This window comes from Lipotes vexillifer, unplaced genomic scaffold, assembly GCF_000442215.2.
Source record: "Lipotes vexillifer unplaced genomic scaffold, Lipotes_vexillifer_v1.1 scaffold995, whole genome shotgun sequence".
NCBI classification, from domain to species: Eukaryota; Metazoa; Chordata; class Mammalia; order Artiodactyla; family Lipotidae; genus Lipotes; species Lipotes vexillifer.
Window position 1 is genome coordinate 2057296 of NW_006785389.1, and position 22873 is coordinate 2080168.

Sequence of the window (22873 nt, forward strand, 5' to 3'; positions counted from 1 at the left end):
TTTAAATGGGAGTGAGCACAACGAAGTTTGAGTAATTACAAGAGATCACAAAAAATCTTTGAATCCTGGACCAGTTGTGGTCACATGTCTCATCCCCATTAAAAACTGCAGGCATTCATGTAAAAAATCTAGTCTGTGTTCTGCCTTTTTCGGAGTGATTGCTGTTGAAGGACACTTAGGGACTGAATCAAGCACATCTTATTTTCAGGGGATGTGACTGGAAAATTCCCCTCTGCCTCCAGCCCCCACCCAGGTCTGTGGCTTGAATTTTGGAGGTCAGATCAGACCAAGTTATCACTACTTAAAGGAGGAGTGGGGCAAAATCGTTAAAAATCCTCACAGATCTGGAGCCAGTGATGACTTTCAGGGAAGCACTTATTCCTTAAGACCATTATGCACCTTCATTATTCCTTCCCTCTAAGCTTGGCAATTTTTCATTCATTCTTTTTTTTATCAAATGAAATGTTTATTATTTCGAATGAGAGGTACCTTCTTTGCACTGATCCCAGTAATTTGCTGTAGACATAAAATTACTGATAAAGTGCGTCCTGTTCCCCAGAACCAGTAAGAAAGAAGATGGAGGTGTTCAGTTCTATACTAGTCACAGAAAGTTTACAGAGACTATTCAGAGTTCTCTGTAGTAACAGAACCGATGTATAGACAGGGAGAGAGAGAGAGACTTAATTTATTGTTTATTTATCTTTTCTCAGCGATAACAGTGGTAAGATAGAGACATTTTAAGGAAATGGCTCACAAAATTGTGGTGGATGGCAAGTCCAAAACCTGCAGGGAAGGCTGGCAGGCTGGAGACCCCTGGAATAGCAGATGTTGCAGTCTGAAGACAGCTTATAGGCAGAGCTCCCTCTGTAAGTGTCTGTGTTCTAATCTCCTCCTATTATAGGGACACCAGTCATATTGGGTTAAGGCCCACCCTAATGAACTCACAGTAACTGAATTACCTCTTTAAAGACCCTGTCTCCAAATACAGGCTTATTCATAGGTCTTGAGGGTTAGGATTTAAACATATGAATTTGTTGGAGGGCATGGGAGGACACAACTCAGCCCATAGTACTTCATACTCTGGCATCACTGAATTCATGTCCTTCTCACATAAAAAATACATTGACTGCAACCCACTTGCCCGCAAAGTCTTAACCCCTTGGATCATGCATCACATGCCCATCATATCTTCAACAAATAATCATCCAGCCACAGCCTTGATGTTCTCTCAGGAGCAGCCTTCCCCAGTTTTTAGAAGAGAGATAGGCTTAGAATTCCTCTAGTCTTCAAGTTCCTGGTCCTTTTTGCTTAACAATTCCTGCTTCAGTTTCTCTCTCTCATCTTGCATGTACTGTGAACAGCAAGGAGAAACCAGGCCATGCCTCCAAGAGCTTGCTTAAAAATCTCATGTCAGTATCCAGGTTCATCACTAACAGGTTCTACTTTCCACAAAACATGAAAATGCAGTTTGGCCAAGTTCTTTGCCACTATAACAATGATTGCCTTTCTTCCCATTTCAAATAACATGTTCCCACATTTCTGTTTCAGGCCTCATCAAAAGCAGCTTTAATATTTATATTTCTACCACTCTTCTGTTTATGATGATGTATGTATATCTGTAAGATGATAGGAGCTTTTTCTACAGCTCTCCTTTTTTTCTCTCTGAGCCCTCTTCAGAATCACCTTTAACTTTCATGTTTCAATCAGCAGAGTCTCTTCAGGGCAGCCTAGGCCTTTTCTAACTTGTTCTTCAAAACTCCTTCAGCTCTGCTCATTACCCAGTTCTAAAGCCACTTGAATATGTGTAGGTATTTGTCATAGTAGCATCTGTCTTCCTGGTTCCGAAGTCTGTACTAGTCGGTGTTCTTCAGAGAAACAGAATCAGTAGGGTGTGTGTGTGTGTGTGTGTGTGTGTGTGTGTGTGTGTGTGTGTACACAGTGTGGAGGCACAATTCCTTCTATCCTTGTGTGTACCCATATCATCTTACAATATATTGCATATTTTGTTTATTATTTGTTTTGTCTGATGTATATCTTTTTTGTTGCTAGTATTGGCTTAATAGAGGCAGGTCCTTTACCAGATGTTTTTCTTTCTGATACCTCTTATAGACACGAATAATGTTTGACACACCTCAGATGCTTAACACATGCCTATTGAAGCAGTGAATAAAAGTATACCCATTTTGTTCATGTTCCTTTTTAAGATTCTGTAAGTTCTTCCTACTTCTCTCTTTTCTTCTTCCAGGCTGCAGTAGTGCTCAGAAATCAGAAATGAAAAATAATAATATTTTCTAGGTAAAACACTTGGGTTGGTGAGAAACACAGCCCATGAAGCCCATCCTTTGTCTTAGCTGTTTTCTGTCACTTTTTAGACTGTGTCTTGCCTTTCAATTTTACCTGATCTTTTCCAGCCATTTCAGATATGTTATGGCCTGGGTTCCTGGCTTCTTCCCCTCCTCAATAAATTACTTAATCACTACTAATAGTTCTCAATAATTTGATCATTTTAAAATGTTTCTCTAAGATCATCTCAAATCCCCATGCTCACACTGCCACTGCATTTATGTGTGAAATAAAAATTCCTTCCCAGCAAGTACATGACCTGATGTTGTCCCAGACCTTTATCTACTGGGTAAAACGGCCCCTGTGTACATGTGCAAAGATAGGGATTTGGAAAACTTTGGCTTACAGTGGTATTTATGCCATGACATTGAATAAGATCACTAATATGTGCAGATTGTGAGGAGAAATGACTATTGATTAAACTCTCAGGAATTCCATTACTAAGTGGATGAGAGAAAATGAAGAATCAGCAAATTTAAGTTAAAAATGCAAAAATTATCAATGGTGTCTAAAGCTACTGAGAGGAAGTTTAACCAAAATGTTACCTATCACTGTGATGTTTAGGAGTTTGCTCATGACATTGGTTTTGTGACAATAAAACTGCATGTAGAAGGAGTGAAGAATTACCTAAAAGTTGAGATAATAGAATAAGAGAGGGAAAATGCTCTAAAAAAGTGGAGTTGTAGGGACTTCCCTAGTGGTGCAGTGGTTTAGAATCCGCCTGCCAATGCAGGGGACACGGGTTCAATCCCTGGTCCGGGAAGGTCCCAGGTGCTGTGGAGTAAGTAAGCCCATGTGCCACAACTACTGAGCCTGTACTCTAGACCCTGCGAGCCACAACTACTGAGCCCATGCGCTGCAACTACTGAAGGCCGCACACTCTAGAGCCCACGTGCCAAAACTACTGAGCCTGCCTGCCTAGAGCCCATGCTCCAAAACAAGAGAAACCACAGCAATGAGGAGCCGGTGCACCGCAATGAAGAGCAGACCCCACTCGCCACAAGTAGAGAGAAAGCCTGTGCACAGCAACGAAGACCTAATGCAGCCAAAAAATAAATTTTAAAAAGTGGAGTTGCAATGGGTGTAAGAAATGGTAGAATCAGAAAATGTACTGGATGAAAGAGTGACGTGTAATTGTTTCAATGTGTCCAATATTTATCAAGTTATTTTTAAGAGATTCAAAGAGACTGAAGTGCATTGATGGGATTATCTTACAAGAGATTTGATAAAACAGCTTGTCTTGGCCAAGAGCTTCTCCTTAGGGTGTCTCCGTAAAGGGTCTTTGAAGACAGTGGCAGTTTTGGATGGAAATATTTTCTAGATGATATTGGATATAAACTTGTCCTTTGTCTTCACAGAGTGGGCAGGAGGAGTTGTCTTAGCCATTAAGCTTTGCCCCAGTATTTCAAGGTGGGTGGAATTCAGAGTGACATCCCCCAAGTTTATTGGATTCTGCTCTTTCCTCTGCTGGATAATGTAGCACCTGATAAATACCTTTAGTTGCTGTGAGTAAACTGGACCAAGAAAGAGGAAAAACAACTACAGAAAAAATTCATAGATACTGTTTTTCAGTCATTTCAGAAAGGTGTATTGCCTCACTACATGCATTCATGTTGTTCTTCGTTGACCTGATGTGTTACGGGCTCATGGTCTACCAGCGGCTCCATGGGTCTTTTCCCACACAGACACAAGCAGAGAATCCAATGCGTTCACAGCAGCAGCCTCTCCCCTAGACTTTCCCATGAGACCAAAGCACCATTCTTATCGTGCTAAGGAAAAAAGCCACGTTCACCATTCTCATTCTGGTGAATATGTTGTCTGCTTTTACCCTCTCTTTTTATTTTATCTTTTCGGATAACTCTGATTATGAACCCACACCATGGTCGAATGAACGCCTCTGCAAAGGTATTTTCAGGTTTCCCGACATTCATCCCTTAGTGCTCTTTGGCAGTGACACTCAGCTCTCTCAGTTTAGCTTTCCTGTTGGGCAAGGAAAACAAATATTCTGAGTGTAGCTCCTGGGCTATAAGTTCTCTCTAGAACACCCCGCCATGTATCTAATCAACTTTATATATTTGTAGGCTCACCCCGCCATGTATTTAATCAACTTTATATATTTGTAGGCTCATGTTTTATGTCATCTCATCTTCCAGAAGATTTTGATTCAAAATTGATAACAGTGATAATAGCTCTGCTTTGTATTACATGTAGAGTATAAAAACACGAAAGCTACTCATAATTATTCAAAAATAATTTTCTAAAAGTATATAATGTTATTCACTACAGGTTCAGGGAATTTTATGATAGTATAGAGAATGTTCAAGATTTAGGAGTGTAGGTTATAACAGCACTTTAATTTAAAAGTTAAACTTTGTGTTGACACTTAAAAGATTTATTTGAATTTACAAAGCATAGTGGGGGAAATAGATGTTTCATTTGGAGAGCAAAAGACCTGGGAATACTCTTGAGCTGTAAAGTCACATATGGAATTCAAAGACTGAAGGAAGATCGATGTGTTTGTGGTATAGTGTGCGATGGGAAGAGTGATGAGAAAACAAGCAGAGGAAGCAGGTGAAGGCTTTTTTTTTGCCAGGTATTAGGATATCTCAGTGATGAGAATGATCCGAACTTTTTGTAGGGAAGATGATGAGTTTGTGGGGGATTAGTCAGGTGGGATAATAATAAGTGTTGTATATGATAACAAGTGTAAGTATTCGATTCAAATAAATTTACTTTATTAAACTCTACATTTTAGCATCATTTAATATTTGTTTTAATTGAAAACTTTGTGTTTGTTTGAAGTAGTTCTTAGAAGTGATGCATTTACAGTATTTAATAGGCATAGTTTGGAAATTACGCTTTTATGAAAGTGAATTTTAGAAATTGTGATCTATTGGTAATTGGAGGATACTTTTAAAAGTTGAATACTCTTTTCCTCTTTATTACCCAACTGTAGTAAGTTATTTGCCTTTTATTACCACTAACATTTATTAACATAATACCTGTCAAATGTTGAAGCACTAACTCACAAAGGGACTGTATTTGGACATAGGGCATTTATAGAGGTAAATAAGGATAAGTGAGATTATAAGAGTGTGGCTGTATTCCATTAAGACTGGTTTCCTTCTGTTTACAAAAACTCAATTAACAATCAAGAAGAAAAAAGTTAACTTTATTCAATTAAACAGGTTTATAACCCGGGAGACAGAGTCTCAGAATGTCTGAGATCTGTTCGGCCTGTTAGAAGTTGAAGGCACAACGATATACATTTATGAGACAAAGGATCATACAACAAAATGACATGCTGACATTTTACACAAAGTTCATAGGCCAAGTAAGCATGTACAAAGCAGTCAGTGAGTCACCATAACCCCCAATAGGGTTGGGAAACAATGCTAATCTTTTAAGAAGTTACATTGCCAGCATCAGAAGAAAGGGGAAAAAAATTTATCTTTGCAGTCAAGAAAGCATTCCCATCTTTGAGGAAGACTAGTTAGTGTGTAATGCAGATGCACACTGCACATTAAGGAGGTAGAGAGGCCAAAGCAGAAAATTTTATGTTTAAATTTTCTTGTCCTGCCTTGAAATATAAATTTCATTGCATCACTCATAAGATGAGGGATAGACACCAGGAGTAAGCACACGGGGAGAAAAAGCCATGTGAGGACAGAGCAAGAAGTTGGCTACCCAAAAGCTAAAACAGAGGCCTCAGGAAAAACTATACCCTTTGACACCTTCCTGTTAGACATTCAGCATCCAGAACTGCAAGAAAAGTAATTTCTGTTATTTAAGCCACCCAGTCTACACTCTTACTAAACAGTTTCATTTGCCCGATGCACAACAAGCCAAACGCTGAGACGCTGAGGTTTGCAGCAGAGAAACTGTTTATTCATAAGGCAGCCAAGCAAGCAGAAGCAAAGACAAATCTCAGATTCACCTCCCCAAAGGGGAGAGGCTAGGAATGTTTATGGGATAAAGCTGGGTGGGGGGTGGGGGTGGGGGTGGGGGAATGGGAGTTGAAGATAAGAAAAGGTGATTGTTGTTCTGTACAGGTAAAAGTAAGCTACAGATTTTTTCATGAGACACCTGTTCAGAAAATGGCAGTGTTAGCATGTTCTGAGGGTGGGCTGTTGGCCCTCTGACATCAAAAGGTCACTGAGCCGACATTTGCACATGCCCAGATGGAGGGTCAGTGGTCTTAACCAGTTTTAACCAGCTCGAGCTCAAACTGGACACAGCTGACTCCCAATTTCCTAAAACACAACTTGGGCAAAGATCTTATTGTTTAGGCTATTTGCCTCTTGGGATTACCCGCAAGTTTTTGTAAAAGCAAAGTGAGTTTGATCAGTGAAGGCAGGTTACAGTTTATAACTTATGACTACCCAAGGTTTCAATAGTATTAAAATGTTATGGCAGCCCTAGCAGACAAACACAATTCTCATTTAATGTTTTCTCATCACCAAATAAATGAGCTCAACACCCAAGAAATATAGTTAGGCCTACAACACCACTTCTGCTGTCACAGTAAAGTCTGCCTTCAGACAACTGAAGGAATTGAAGGACCATAGAAGCACCACCATTTGAAACCTTGCTAGCCTTTAATAAATGGGTTGATTTGTGGAACAACAAACAACAACAACAACAATATATATATATATATATATATAGAGAGAGAGAGAGAGAGAGGGAGAGAGAGAGGGAGAGAGAGAGGGAGAGGGAGAGAGAGAGTGGATTACACAATTGTAACAAGAGAGAGAGGAGAGAGAGGGAGAGAGAGAGGGAGAGGGAGAGAGAGAGTGGATTACACAATTGTAACAATTCTAAAAAGGCCACAAAATAAAAATTAGCTTTTATACAATTTAGGGCATTTAGTTTGGCACTTCCTATTTTTCTTCCACTTTTGATGATCCTGTTCATTTTTGCTTCTACTCCTCAAAATGACTGATAACATAGGCAGGGGAACCATTTTCTGGGGGAACCAGAGGAAGAGCTCCTGCTTGTCCATCCGCACTACTTGCTTTTCTGTCATGGACCTCAATGGACTCTTTTTTCTTCTTCCTGACCAAACAAACTGAAACTTAAAAACCTGAGTTACACTTCAGGCCACATGCATTTGAAGAGCAATTAACAATGTTTCTAGCTATGTGTGGACTCATTTTATGTACGAATGACCGGAATAATACGGCCATTTAGATAAGTAGATTTGCGAGCATCGCAATTAATAGTTTTATCCTCTAGGAGCTGCCTGGGCTTCATGGAGTCCGAAATAATGTCTCTTCGCGGCCTTTAACAACGACCAAAGCCCCTCCCTCCTTTGAGGTAGGAACACCACCAGCAGCGTTCCTCAACAGGCTGCAAATCCAATGCTCCGGTTGAACATTATGAACTAGCTTCGCCGCGGCCGCTGGAGCGCTGGGAACTACATTACCCTGAAGGCACGGGCCAAGAGGCAGCAGTTACGAGGCAACGGCCAATCAGGGTGAGGGGTTCCTGCGCGTGCGCGTCTGGGCGGGACTTCTGGCGACCCCGTTGTGGCGGTCATTTTTGCTCCCCTCCGGTTTCTTCGCGCTCCGGAGCGTTGTGTCAGGATCAAAGTGACTGGACCGAGAAGATCCGAGAGGAGGGCCTGTCCCTGCAACACAGAGGCAGGTCTGAGGCTAGGCAACGCCTCCCGGGGTATCGCGCGCCAAGCTCAGGAGAGTGACCGCCGTGCCCGCGTCTCGCCTCATCTCCTGCAGCTCCCGGCCCCGCTCCGTCCACCGAGTCCGATGGCGGCGGCGGCCCTGAGGGACCCGCCTGAGGTAAACGCTCGTCCTCCGGCCCCTCACCGCCCACAAGGCACCAGACACTAGAGCCCCGAGTGCGGGGCGCCTGCTCACGTGCCCGCAGCCCAGGCCGCGGTGTCCAGGACGGTGAGGCGGCCGTGGGCGGCGCGTGGGCACAGGTGACAGGCGGAGGAACTGGCAGGTGCAGAGGCTTGGAGGTCGGACTGAGCCAGGAGGATTCGGGAAAACTGGAGTGCGTCTTATGACTGCAGTAAAGAGAGTGTGAGGTGGAATCAGGCCTGGACCGGCAGAGAGAGAGGTTGTTCCTTTATTCTGAGGGACCTGGGAGCCACGGAGGGCTGTGAACGGACGAAGAGCAGTGTATGTGAGGGCTTTAAAAGTTTTCAAAAAGCTGCTCAGAGAACGAACAGATTGGATTGGAATGGGGGTGACAAAGAGAGGCACAGGGAGTTGAGTCCTCGTCCAAGGTCACAGGATCTGATGAGGGGCAGCAGAGGTTAGTCAGTCAGCCTGAGGTCACTAGGTTCCAGGGCTGGGTGGGGATACAAGGGAGTCCTGCACACACGGAGCCCAGCCATGGTTGCCTTCCTTTTTCGCCCAGGTTCTGAAGGTTGAAGAGGCACTTATGGAACCTATGTAAGGCAGGAGAGGGTGTCCCAGTCCCTCACTGATTCTGGGTGGCTAATACTGAAACAGAGATCAGAAGCAAGGCAGGCAGGGCTTTCCCTGGCTATGGGCTCCCTCAGAGAACTGGGATTGTACCAGATCATGTTTGATTTTGTTAAGCACTCTGTGGATGCCATGTTCCAAGTACCTGGGTGAGTCCAGAGAGGTGCCTGTGATGTGGGGCAGGGAGGTGGTAAAGCTGTGGGAGTACAACTGTGAGGTCTGAAGATGTGAAAGAGGTTTGGTCAACTGAATGACGTGCACATCAAGGGGAATTGTGAGCTGAGGGCCCACAGGCCCTGGTGTTGGGGATTAAGGGTAAAGATGAGCCCAGGTTTAGCTGTGTCTTGGAGGCACAATGTGGGAGACCTCAGGGGAATTACTTCGGGGGAGGGATGGGGCCCTGTAGGCCAGGCCCAGAGTTTAGATGGCGTTTATCCCCCTGGCCACCGCCTTTTGTGGCTGAGGGCTGAACACAGTGAGGAGAGATCAGGCATCATTGGCACCAGGCCTGACGTGGGGAGCTCTGATGGAGGATGACTATGGAATACATGTGTGAAGAGATGAATTGTGGGTCCTCAGAGAGAGAATGTTTATGTTTCATCTATCTCATTCATGACAGGGTGGTGTGACCTTTGAGGACATTGCCCTGTACTTCTCCTGGGAGGAATGGAAGCTCCTTGATGAGGCTCAGAGACGCCTATACCATGATGTGATGCTGGAGAACTTTGCACTTATATCTTCACTGGGTAAAAGCCTCACCCTCCCCAGTGACCTGGGCTAGGCTCTGTATCCTCCCTCACCCTCTTTTCTCCAAGGTGTGCTCTGTCCTTCTCACATATGGACCTTGGGCACTGCTTGTTTCCCCAGCTTTCTGGGTAGTTGCTGTGATAAGTAGGGCTGGGTTGTTTGCACTGCCCCCTTCTCTCCCCATAGCCCCAATAGAGTCTGCACTCAACCCTCGTAGGGATGGATTTGAGGTCAGCAGTCTTGCAGTGAGGCTAATACTTGCCCTTTCCCTGGTCAGGTGGTGAGTCCATTTCCATGGCACTTCTGTGTCCCAGGTTTTGTTCCTTCTTATTATCTGACATTTCCTTCTGCCTCCATATGCCAGGAATTGAAGGTATTGTCATGACCATTACTTACCTGAACCATGTGCTGTTTTCTAAGGCTGTTCTTAATGGTTCTACTTGTAGTGTTTAGATCTCTTTTCTTTTTTCTTTTCTCCAGCTTATTGAGGTATAATTGACAAATAATACTGTATGTATTTAAAGTGTACAGGGAGTTCCCTGGTGGTCTAGTGGTTAGGATTCAGCGCTTCCACTGCTGTGGCCCGGGTTCAATCCGTGGTCGGAGAACTGAGATCCCACAAGCCACACAGTGTGGCCAAAAAATGAAAAAATAATTTAAAAGCACAAGGAAGTGTACAGTGTCATGATTTTATATATACACACAAACAGTATGAAATGATCACTACAGTCAAGTTGATTAACACATCCATTACCTCACCTCATCCATTACCTCACACCATTACACTTAAGATCTACTCTGTTAGCCCATTTGAAGTATACAATACAGCATTATTAAGTATAGGCTCCATGCTGTATTAGTTCCTCAGAGCTTATTCATCTTATAAAACTGGCCACCATCTCCCCATTTCCTCTAGACCTGAGCACCCTGCATCCTACTCTTTGTTTCTGTGGGTTCAACTGTTTTTTTTCCCCCAAGATTCCATATATAAGTAATATCATACAGTATTTCTATTTCTCTGGCTTATTTCACTTTGCATTATGCCCTCCAGGTCCATCATTGTTGTCACAAATGCATGATTTCCTTTTTTAATGGCTGAATAATACTCCATTGCATATAAATACCAGACTTTATTAATCCATTCATTCGTAGACAGATACAGGCATATTGCAGGTTAGGTTCCAGACCACCACAATAAGGTGAGTAACACAATAAAGCAAGTCATTAAAAGTTTTGTTTTCCAGTGCCTATAAATGTTATGTTTACACTGTATAGTAGCCAGTAAGTGTGCAATAGCATTATGTCTTAAAAAGCAACATATATAGTTTAGTTAAAAAATACTTTATTGCTAAAAAAATTTTAATCATCATCTGAGTTGTATCTTTTTGCTGATGGAGCAATTTATTTTAAAAAAATTTTTAATAAATATATTTATTTATTTATGGTTGCGTTGGGTCTTCGTTGCTGCGCACAGGCTTTCTCTAGTTACAGTGAGTGTGGCTACTCTTCATTGCGGTACAGGGGCTTCTCATTGCAGTGGCTTCTCTTGTTGTGGAGCACAGGCTTTAGGTGCATGGGCTTCAGTAGTTGTGGTGTGCAAGGTCTAGAGTGCTGGCTCAGTAGTTGTGGCACACAGGCTTAGTTGCTCCGCGGCATGTGGAGCTTCCCGGACCAGAGCCTGAACCCATGTCCCCTGCTTTCGCAGGTGGATTCTATTTTTTGTTTGTTAATTTTATTTATTTATTTTTGGCTGCATTGAGTCTTCATTGCTGCACGTGGGCTTTCTCTTGTTGCGGCAAGTGGGGGCTACTCTTCGTTGCAGTGCACAGGCTTCTGTTTGGGGTGGCTTCTCTTCTTGCGGAACACGGGCTCTAGGCACACGGGCTTCAGTAGTTGTGACATGCGGGCTTAGTAGCTGTGGCTCGCTGGCTCTAGCGTGCAGGCTCAGTAGTTGTGGCACACGGGCTTAGTTGCTCCGCAGCATATGGGATCTTCCCAGACCAGGGCTCGAACCCGTGTCCCCTGCATTGGCAGGCAGAGTCTTAACCACTGCGTCACCAGGGAGGCTCGGCAGGCGGATTCTTAACCACTGTGCCACCAGGGAAGTCCCTTGCCTTAATTTTGACTGATTAAGGTGCTGACTGATCAGGTTGATGAAGGTTTTGGTGGCTTTGGCAATTTCTTCAAATAAGACAAAAATGATGGTTGCCACATCAATGGACTCTTCCTTTCAGGAATGATTTCTCTGTAGCACGTGATGCTGTTTGATAGCATTTAGCACACAGTAGAACTTCTTTCAAAATTGTAGTCAATCTTCTCAAACCCTACTGCTGCTTTATGAACTAAGTTTATGTAGTATTCTAAAGCCTTTGTCATCATTTCAACAATCTGCACAGCATCTTCACCAGGAGTACATGCCATCTCAAGAAACCATTTTCTCTTCTCATCCATAAGAAACAACTCCTCATCTGTTAAAATTTTCTCTTGAGTTGCTTTCTTTTTTTTTTTTTTTGCGGTACGCGGGCCTCTCACTGTTTGTGTTGCGGCAAGTGGGGGCTACTCTTCGTTGCAGTGCACAGGCTTCTGTTTGGGGTGGCTTCTCTTCTTGCGGAACACGGGCTCTAGGCACACGGGCTTCAGTAGTTGTGACATGCGGGCTTAGTAGCTGTGGCTCGCTGGCTCTAGCGTGCAGGCTCAGTAGTTGTGGCACACGGGCTTAGTTGCTCCGCAGCATATGGGATCTTCCCAGACCAGGGCTCGAACCCGTGTCCCCTGCATTGGCAGGCAGAGTCTTAACCACTGCGTCACCAGGGAGGCTCGGCAGGCGGATTCTTAACCACTGTGCCACCAGGGAAGTCCCTTGCCTTAATTTTGACTGATTAAGGTGCTGACTGATCAGGTTGATGAAGGTTTTGGTGGCTTTGGCAATTTCTTCAAATAAGACAAAAATGATGGTTGCCACATCAATGGACTCTTCCTTTCAGGAATGATTTCTCTGTAGCACGTGATGCTGTTTGATAGCATTTAGCACACAGTAGAACTTCTTTCAAAATTGTAGTCAATCTTCTCAAACCCTACTGCTGCTTTATGAACTAAGTTTATGTAGTATTCTAAAGCCTTTGTCATCATTTCAACAATCTGCACAGCATCTTCACCAGGAGTACATGCCATCTCAAGAAACCATTTTCTCTTCTCATCCATAAGAAACAACTCCTCATCTGTTAAAATTTTCTCTTGAGTTGCTTTCTTTTTTTTTTTTTTTGCGGTACGCGGGCCTCTCACTGTTGTGGCCTCTCCCACTGAGGCGGAGCACAGGCTCCGGACGCGCAGGCTCAGCGGCCATTGCTCACGGGCCCAGCCACTCCGCGGCATGTGGGATCTTCCCGGACTGGGGCACGAACCTGTGTCCCCTGCATCGGCAGGCGGTCTCTCAACCACTGCACCACCAGGGAAGCACTAAAGTTTTCTCTTGAGATTGCAGCAATTCAGTCATCTTCCAGCTGCACTTCTAATTCTAGTTCTCTTGGTTTTTCCACTACATCTGCAGTTACTCCCTCAACTGAAATCTTGAACCCCTCAAAGTCATCTAGAGAGTTGGAATCAGCTTTTTCCCAACTCCTGTTAATGTTGATAGTTTTACCTCTTCCCATGATTCATAAATGTTCTTAATGGCATCTAGAATGGTGAGTCCTTTCTAGAAGGTTTTCAATTTACTTTGCCCTGATCCATCAGAGGAATTGCTATCCATGGCAGCTATAGCCTTATGAAATGTATTTCTTAAGACTTGACAGTGTAAACTACTTGATCCATGGACTACAGAATAGATGTTGTAGTAGTAGGCATGAAAATAACATTAATCTTGTACATCTCCACCAGAGCTCTTGGCTGACCAGCTGCATTGTCAGTGAGTAGTAATATTTTGAGAACTTTTTTTTTTCAGAGCAGTAGGTCTCGACAGTAGTCTTAAAATATTCGGTAAATCATGTTGTAAGGAGACGTGCTGTCATCCAGGCTTTGTTGTTCCATTTATAGAATATATGCAGAGTAGATTTAGCAGAATTGTTAAGGACCTAAGATTTTCAGAATGATAAATGAGCATTGGCTTCAACTTTCAGTCACCAGCTGCATTACCCTTAATAAGAGAGTCAGCCTGTCCTTTGAAGTTTTGAAGCCAGGCATTGACTTCTCCTCTCTAACTGAACGTCCTAGATGCCATCTTCTTCCAACATAAGACTGTTTCATCTACATTAAAAATGTGTTGTTTAGTGTAGCCATGTCCATTAATTATCTTAACTAGATCATCTGGATAAATTTGGTACAGCTTCTACATCAACACTTGCTGCTTCACTGTGTACTTTTTTTTTCACCTTGTACTTTTATGTTATCGAGACAGCTTCTTTCCTTAAATCTCATGAACCCACCTATGCTAGCTTCATACTTTTTTTTTTCCAGCTTCTCACCTCTCTCAGCCATCACAGAATTGGAGAGAGTTGGGGCCTGACTCTGGATTAGGCTTTGGCTTAAGGTAATGTTGTGGCTGGCTTGATCTTGGATACAGATCACTAAAATTTTCTCCATATCAGCAATAAGACTATTTTGCTTTCTTATTATTTGTGTTCACTAGAGTAGCACTTTTAATTTACTTGAAGAACTTTTCCTTTGCATTTATTGATACAACTTGGTTAATACTGTTTGGTCCAAGGGCCTGGCTTTCAGCCTCTTTTGGCTTTTAACTTGCCTTCCTCACTAAGCTTTATCATTTCTAGCTTTTCATTTAAAGTGAAAGACATGTGATCCTTCCTTTTACTTGAGCTCTTAGAGGCCATTGTAGGGTTATTAATTCGCCTAATTTCAGTATTGTTGCATCTCAAGAAATATGGAGGCGTGAGGAGAAGTAGAGAGACAGATTGGCCAGTCCATAGAGCAGGCAGAACACATACAGTGTTTATTGATTAAGTTTGCTGTCTTATGGGTCCAGTTTGTGGCACCCCCAAACAAAGATCACTGATCACAGATCACCATAACAAGTATAACAATAATGAGAAAGTTTGAAATATCACAAAAATTACCAAAACGTGACGCACAGACACAAAGTGAGCAAATGCTGTTAGAAAAATGGTGCCAGTAGACTTGCTTGGCACAGGGTTACTGCATACCTTCAATTTGTAAAAAAAAATGAGTTATCTGTGAAGCACAATAAAACAAGGTATGCCTGTACTAAGGTTGTTTTTATACCTGGGCTATTGTGGATCATGCTGCAGTGAACATGGGGGTGCAAACACCTGTTTGAGTTACAGATTTTGTTTCCTCTGGAAATAGACACAGAATTGGGATTATTGGACCATGCAGATTTCTATTTTTAATTTTTAGGAAATTCCATACAGTTTTCCCTAATGGCTGTACCGATTTACATTCCTACCAACCATGTAGAAGGTTTTCCTTTTCTTCACATCCTCACGAACATGTATCCCTTGTCTTTTTGATAGTAGTGTTCCAGACAGGTGTGAGGTATCTCATTGTGGTTTGGATTTGCATTTCCCCGATGTTAGTGATGTTGAGCACCTTTTCATATACCTGTTGATCATTTGTATGTTTTGGATAAATATCTGTTCAGGTCCTTTTGCCCATTTTTAATTGGATTCTTTAGTTTTTTATTGTTGAGTTGTATGAGTTCTGATATTTTCTGGATATTAACCCCTTATCAGATAAATCCTTTGCAAGTATTTTCTCCTTTTCCTTAGGTTGTGTTTTCATTTTGTTTCCCTTGCTATAAAGAAGCTTTTCCATTTGATATAGTCCCACTTGTTTATTTTTGCTTTCATTGCTTGTGCTATTGGTGTTATCTAAAAAAAATCGTTGCCAACACCAATGTCAAGGAGCTTTTTCTCTGTATTTTCTTCTAAAAGTTTTACAATTTCAGGGTTTATGTTTAAAAATTTTAATCCGATTCAAGTTAATTTCTGTGAGTGGTGTGAGATAAGGCTCTAGTTTCATTTTTTTTTGCTTGTGGATAACCAGTGTTTCCATCACCATTTTTGGAAGAAGCTGTCCTTTCTCCATTGTGTGTTCTTGTTGTGCCTAATAAAGATCAGTTGACCACATGTGCTTGAGTTTATTTCTGGGCTCTGTATTCTTTTCAGTTGGTCTATGTGTCTATTTTTATGCCAGTACCATAATGTATTAATTACCATAGAATTGTAATGGTTTGAAATCAGAAAGTGTGATGCCTCTAGCTTTGTCCTTTTTCAAGATTGTTTTGGCTATTTGGGATTTTTCATGGTTCCATACAAATTTTAGGATTGTTTATTCTATTTCTGTGGAAAATCCCATTGGAATTTTGATATGGATTGTTTTCAATCTGTAAATTGCTCTTTGTAAAATTAATAATATTAATTTTTCCAATCCAGGAATACTGAATATCTTTCCATTTATTTGTGTCTTCTTCAGTTTCTTTCATCGTTGTCTTATGATTTTCAGAATGTAAATCTTTCATCCCCTAGATTAAATTTGTTCCTGAGTATCTTATTCTTTTGATGCTATTTTAAATGATTGCTTTCTTAATTTTCTCTTCAGACAGTTTTTAATTAGTGTATATAAATGCAACTGAAATTTGCATATTGGTTCTTTTTATCCTGAAACTTTACTGAATTCATTTGTTAGGGTGGAATTTGGGGGGTTTCTACATATAAGAGTGCGTTACCTGCAAACAAACACTTTTCCTTCTTCCAGTCCAATTTGACTGCCTTTTCTTTCTTTTTCTTCTCTACTTACTCTGGGTGGGGCTTCCTGTACTATGTTGAATAAAAACAGATAGGGTAGGCATTCTTGTCTTGTTCCTGATGTTAGAGGAAAACCTTTTAGCTTTTGAATGTTCAATATGATGTTAGGTATGGGCTTGTCAGACATGTTGAAGTACATTCCTTCTATACCTAGCTTTTAAAAAACAATAATTAATTCGGCTGTGTCTGGTCTTAGTTGTGGTGTGCAGGATCTTTTAGTTGTGGTGTACAGGCTTCTCTCTAGTTGTGGTGTGCGGGCTCAGTAGCTGTGACCTGCAGGCCCTCCAGTTAGAGCACATGGGTTCACTGGTTGCAGCACACAAGCTCTCTAGTTATGGCATGCGGGCTCCAGAGCACATGGGCTCAGTAGTTGCGGTGCATGGGCTCTCTAGTTGTGGCAGGCGGGCTGCAGAGTATGTGGGCTCAGTAGTTGCAGTGCGTGGGCTGAGTCATTGCAGTGCATGGGCTGAGTAGTTGCAGTGTGTGGGCTTAGTTCCCCAACCCAGGACCAAACTCGTGTCTTCTGCATTGGAAGATGGATTCTTAACCGCTGGACTACCAGGGAAGTCCCCCTTCTATACCTAACTTGTTGAGAGTTTTTATCATGAATGGATATTGAATTTTAAAATGGTTTTTCAGCATCTATTCATATGATTATGATTTTTATCCTTCGTTCTGATAATGTGGTGTATCCCATTTATTGATTTGCACATGATGCTTAACCATCTTTGCACCCCAAGGATAAATGCTACTTGATTGTGATGTATGATCCTGTAAATGTGCTGTTGGATTTGGTTTGCAAGTATTTGGTTGAGGATTTTTGCATCTCTATTCATCAGGGATTTTTTTTTTTAATTTACTTATTTTATTTATTTTTGGCTTTGTTGGATCTTAGTTGCTGTGCATGGGCTTTCTCTAGTTGCGGTGAGCAGGGGCTCCTCTTTGTTATGGTGCACGTGCTTCTCAATGTGGTGGCTTCCCTTGTTGCAGAGCATGGGCTCTAGGCATGCAGGCCTCAGTAGTTACAGCACACGGGTTCAGTAGTTCTGGCTCACAGGCTCTAGAGCACATGGGCTTAGTTGCTCCACAGCATGTAGGATCTACCTGGACTAGGGCTCGAACCTGTGTCCTGTGCATTGGCAGGCGGATTCTTAATCACTGTGCCACCAGGGACACCCTCATCAGGGATATTGACCTGTAATTTTCTTCTGTTGTATTCTTCTTAAATGGCTTTGATATCAGAGTAATGCTGGTCTCATAAAATGAACTTGGAAGTGTTCCTGCTTCAATTTTTTGGAAGACTTTGAGAAGGATTGATATTAATGTTTTAAATATTTAGTACAGGGCTTCCCTGGTGGCACAGTGGTTGAGAGTCCACCTGCCGATGCAGGGGACACAGGTTCGTGACCCGGTCTGGGAGGACCTCACTGCCATGGAGCAGCTGGGCCTGTGAGCCATGGCCACTGAGCCTGCACATCCGGAGCCTGTGCTCTGCAACGGGAGAGGCCACAACAGTGAGAGGCCCGCATACTGTAATTAATAAATAAATAAATAAATAAATAAATACTTAGTAGAATTCCCAGTGATTTTGTCTAGTCCTGGGCTTTTCTTTGTTGGGAGATTTTTTTATTATTGATTCAATCTGCTTACCAGTTATAGGTTAATTCACATTTCCTATTTCTTCATGATTTTATTTTGGTAGGTTTTATGTTTATAGGAGTTTTATTCATTTCTTCTGAGTTATCCAATTTGTTGGCAAATCATTGTTCATTCTAGTTTCTTCTGATTGATTGTATTCCTGCAGTATCAGTTGTTATGTCTCCTCTTTCATTTCTGATTTTGAGTCGTCTCTCTTTTTTTCATAATCTAGCTAAAGGCTTGTCAATTTATCTTTTCAAAAAAACCAACTGTTGAGATTTCCCTGGTGATCAGTGGTTAGGACTCTGCACTTCCACTGCAGGGGGTCCAGGTTCAATGCCTGGTCAGGGAACTAAGATCCCAGAAGCCATACAGAGTGGCCAAGAAACAAAGTAAAAAGTTTAAAAATAAAATTAAAAAGCCTCTTAGTTTTATTGGTGTTTTCTGTCATTTTTCTAGTCTCTGTTTCATTTATTTCTGCTCTAATCTTTATTATTTGTTTTATTTCTGCTAACTTTAACCTTAGTCTGTTCTTTTTCTCATAACTTGAGATATAGAGTTAGGTTGTTTATTAAAGATCATTCTTTTTTCTTAATGTAGTCATTTATTGCTATAAACTATCCTCTTACAATTGCTTTTACTGCATCCCATAAGTTTTTGTGTGTTATGTTTCCATTTACATTTGTTTGAATATGTTTTTTATTTAATCATTTCTTGTTTAACCCATAGGTCATTCAGGAGTGTATCATTTAAATTCCACATATTTGTGAATTTCCCAGCTTTCCTCCTGTTAATGATTTCTAGTTTGTACCATTGTGGTTGGAAAAGATATTTAATGTTTTCCATCTTTTTAAATTTGTTAATACTTGTTTTGTGACCTAACATGTGATCTATCCTAGAGAGTGTTCTCTGTGTACTTGAGAAGAATGTGTATTCTGCTATAGTTGGATGGCATCTTTTGTACATGTCTGTCAGGTCCATTTGGTCTTAGGTGCAGTTCAAGACCAACGTTTTCTTATTCAGAGTGGGGCATTGAACCCCTAATATTACTTCACTGCTGTCTTTTTCTGCCTTCAGATTTGTTTGTATTTGCTTAATATATTCAGGTGTTCCAATATTGGATGCAAATATACTTGTAATTGTTATATCCTCTTGATGAATCGACTGCTTTATCATTATATAATGACCTCCTTTGTCTATTTACTTAAAGTCTGTCTTTTCTGACATAGTATAATTACCCCTATTCTTTTTTTTGTTTCATTTGCACGTTTGTGGTTGGGTTGCCCCTTCCAATAAAGTGAATGTGTACCTCATCAGTGTTTCTTTGCATTCAGGTGTCTGGAGTGGAGAAGAAAATGTTGAGGCATCCTTTGAACAGAGTGTTTCTGTGGTAATGTCACAGGTCAGCACTTCCAAGGAACCTTCATCTTCCCAGAAGACTCACCCCTGTGAGATGTGTGGTCCAGTCTTGAGAGACATTTTCCATTTGACTGAGCAACAGGGAACACAACACAGTCAGAAACTATTCAAGTGTAAGGCACGTGCAAAAGGATTTTATTTCAGTGCAGACACTCAGCAGCACCAGGAGCAACACATGCAAGAAAAACCGTTCATAATCGGTGTGGACAGGGCCTCATTTGTGAAGAGCAGCAATTTCCATGTGTCAGGGGAACCTTTTTCCTGCAAGAAAGTTGCAGAGGACTTCCTAGCCACCTCAGGACATCTGAATCAACAGGCCATTCACACTGGGGAAAAGCCAAACACAGTCACCCACTGCATGGAAACTTTACAAAGCAGAAAAAGTCATTGCACCAGGGGAAAATGCAAGAAAGCCTTCAGCCACAAACACACACTTGTTCAGGCCCAGAGTGTCTACACTGAAAGACAGTGTTTTATGTGCAGTGAATGTGGGAAAACATTCAAGTATAAATCCTCATTTTTTGTGCACCAGAGAATTCACACTGGTGACAGGCTTTATGACTGTGGCGACTGTGGAAAATCTTTTAGGGGAAGCTCAGCCCTCATTCAACATCGAAGAATTCATACTGGGGCAAGGCAGTACAAGTGCAGCAAATGTGGGAAATCCTTTAGCCAAGAATTTGTCTTCATTTATCCTCAGAGGAGTCACACTGGAGAAAATTGCCACATTTGCCATCAGTGTGCACAATCTTTTAGCCATAGCTCCATTTTTTTTCAACAACAGACAGTTCACACTGGAGAAATGAGTTATGAGTGCACTGAATGTAGGAAGTCCTTCAGACGAAAATCTGACCTCATTGAACACTGGAGGGTTCACACAGGAGAAAGGCCTTATGAGTGTGGTAAATGTGGGAAATCCTTTACTTCTAGCTCCGCCCTTCGTTATCATCAGAGAGTTCACACTGGAGAAAAGCCTTATAAATGTGGGGAATGTGGGAAGTCTTTTACCTCTAGCTCTGGCCTACGTTATCATCAGAGAATTCACACAGGAGAAAGGCCATATGAGTGTACTGATTGTGGGAAGTCTTTTACCCAAATAAATCACCTCATTATACACCGAAGAGTTCACACAGGAGAAAGGCCTTATGAGTGTAGTGAATGTGGGAAATCCTTTAGCCACAAATCTTACCTGTCTCAACACCAGAGAGTTCACACTGGAGAAAGGCCTTATGAATGTAGTGAATGTGGGAAATCTTTTACCTCTGGTTCCGCCCTCTGTTATCATCAGAGAGTTCACACAGGAGAAAAACCTTATGAGTGCAGTGAATGTGGGAAATCCTTTACCAATGGACCGATACTCATTCGACACCATAGAGTTCACACAGGAGAAAGGCCTTATGAGTGCAGTGAATGTGGGAAATCCTTTACCCAAAGAAATCATCTCAACATACACCAGAGAGTTCACACAGGAGAAAGACCTTATGAGTGCAGTGAATGTGGAAAATCTTTTACCTCTGGTTCTGCCCTTCGTTATCATCAGAAAATTCACATTGGAGAAAGGCCTTATGAGTGCAGCGAATGTGAGAAATCTTTTACCTCTAGCTCTGCCCTCCGTTGTCATCAGAGAGTTCACACAGGAGAAAGGCCTTTTGACTGCAGTGAATGTGGTAAATCTTTTAGGGACAGTTCTCAATTGAATCAACACCAGAGAGTTCACACTGGAGAAAAGCCTTATGAATGTAGTGATTGTGGGAGATCCTTTAGCCAGAATTCATACCTCTCTAAACACCGGAGAGTTCATACTGGAGAAAGGCCTTATGAGTGCAGTGAATGTGAGAAATCTTTTACTTCTGTCTCTGCCCTTGGTTATCATCAGAGAGTTCACACTGGAGAAAGGCCTTATAAGTGCAGTGACTGTGGGAAATCTTTTACCAATAGCTCAATACTGATTCGTCATCAGAGAGTTCACACAGGAGAAAGGCCTCATGCATGTAGTGACTGTGGAAAGTCCTTTACCCAAAGAATTCACCTCATAATTCACCGGAGAGTTCACACAGGAGAAAGGCCTTATGAGTGCAGTGAATGCGGGAAATCTTTTACCTCTCGTTCCACCCTTCATTATCATCAGAGAGTTCACACAGGAGAAAAGCCTTATGACTGCAGCGAATGTGGGAAGTCTTTTAGCCGAAAATCTAACCTCTCTCAGCACCAGCGAGTTCACACTGGAGAAAGGCCTTAAATGTTTAAGAAATGTATAATTTCCTTGTTCAGTGTAATGACATTGGATGAAACTGTGAGGCACTAGTTGTCCCATGCATCCAAACATCAGGAGTAGAGAGATTCCTCATAATTTTCAGTTTTGTGGGAAGCATGTGTGACTGTGTTACACTCTCTAACCTACCCAGGGCTCTTGATAGATTTATGTCACTTCCACTTTCTGTAGCCAGATCCATTTCACCTCTATAAGCTGGCACGTCCCCACAGTGTGCATCAGTCACTACTGCAGTGTGCTCAGGGAAGCCAACTCTGTTCTCTCATTTCTGGGAGGAAATTAGGAATAACCTGAACCTTTAGGATTCCCTTTCTGACCAGCTTGGGCATAGGCCTGACCTACTATTGGCCCAGAGAACATCATATGAGTTCATCTGGCAGCTTCCAGAGAAGGATTACCATTTTCAGGGACATGTTGGTCTCAAGATACTTGTGATGAATTTTTATACCTTCTGAGTCACCAGCTAAAGAACTGCCAGCCATTGCTGGCAGATCTGCCAGAACATTGCTTTCGTTTGAACAGTAACAAAGTCCTTACTGTTTAAGTCCTCTTTAATCTTGGACATTCTATTTACCAAGTAGGGTAGGTTATAAACAGATTTGGGCATGAAGGGGCGAGCAACTTTTATGGGGGTATCAAACTTTCTATGCCTCAGAGGAGACATTACAAAGGTAGAAATTAACTTACTTGTTTTTGCCAAATTTGCATTTCTGCCCATGGCCTCCTAGGAAAGACTGCAGGACTTTCTTGTCTTCATTTGAGGCCTGGATGCTATGAGTTTTAGGAGACTCAGAGGGCACCCTGAGGAGGGGTCCAGTGTGAAAACCTCAACTGCTTCTGGGAGCAGCATGAATTTTTTCCCTTGTTCACAGGGCATGTCAGCAATGCTGAGGGAACTCTCTTCCCCAGGTCTTACAAAGAGCCAGGCAGATTTTTAAAAAAAGAGAGAGGGCTTCCCTGGTGGCGCAGTGCTTGAGAGTCCGCCTGCCGTTGCAGGAGACGCGGGTTCGTGCCCCGTTTCGGGAAGATCCCACATGCCGCGGAGCGGCTGGGCCCGTGAGCCATGGCCGCTGAGCCTGCGCGTCCGGAGCCTGTGCTCCGCAAATGGGAGAGGCCACAACAGTGAGAGGCCCGCATAACGCAAGAAAAAAAATAAAAAATAAAAAATAAAAAAAGAGAGAAAAGGAGAATCTGTAGTCCACAGATGTGTCTCTTGTGAC

The 22873-nt window shown here is 42.2% G+C and overlaps 1 protein-coding gene across 1 annotated transcript; it reads left to right on the forward strand.

Moving 5' to 3' along the window:
* The first annotated feature begins 8111 nt into the window (after nucleotides 1-8111).
* LOC103083320 (zinc finger protein 256) lies at nucleotides 8112-21620 on the forward strand. The gene is made up of 5 exons (XM_007457475.1): nucleotides 8112-8144; nucleotides 9418-9544; nucleotides 19297-19849; nucleotides 20270-21361; nucleotides 21446-21620. The coding sequence occupies exons 1-5, from the start codon at nucleotides 8112-8114 to the stop codon at nucleotides 21618-21620; spliced, it is 1980 nt and encodes a 659-aa protein (XP_007457537.1).
* The last annotated feature ends 1253 nt before the right edge of the window (nucleotides 21621-22873 follow it).

What these genes read in the sequence shown, in the direction of transcription:
- LOC103083320 (XM_007457475.1), top strand. Translation starts at nt 8,112, where the DNA reads ATGGCGGCGGCGGCCCTGAGGGACCCGCCTGAG. An exon ending in CCCTGAGGGACCCGCCTGAG is followed by an intron (nt 8,145 to 9,417) that starts GTAAACGCTCGT and finishes CATTCATGACAG; the next exon opens with GGTGGTGTGACCTTTGAGGA. An exon ending in AGTGTCTACACTGAAAGACA is followed by an intron (nt 19,850 to 20,269) that starts GTGTTTTATGTG and finishes CACAGGAGAAAG; the next exon opens with GCCTTATGAGTGTGGTAAAT.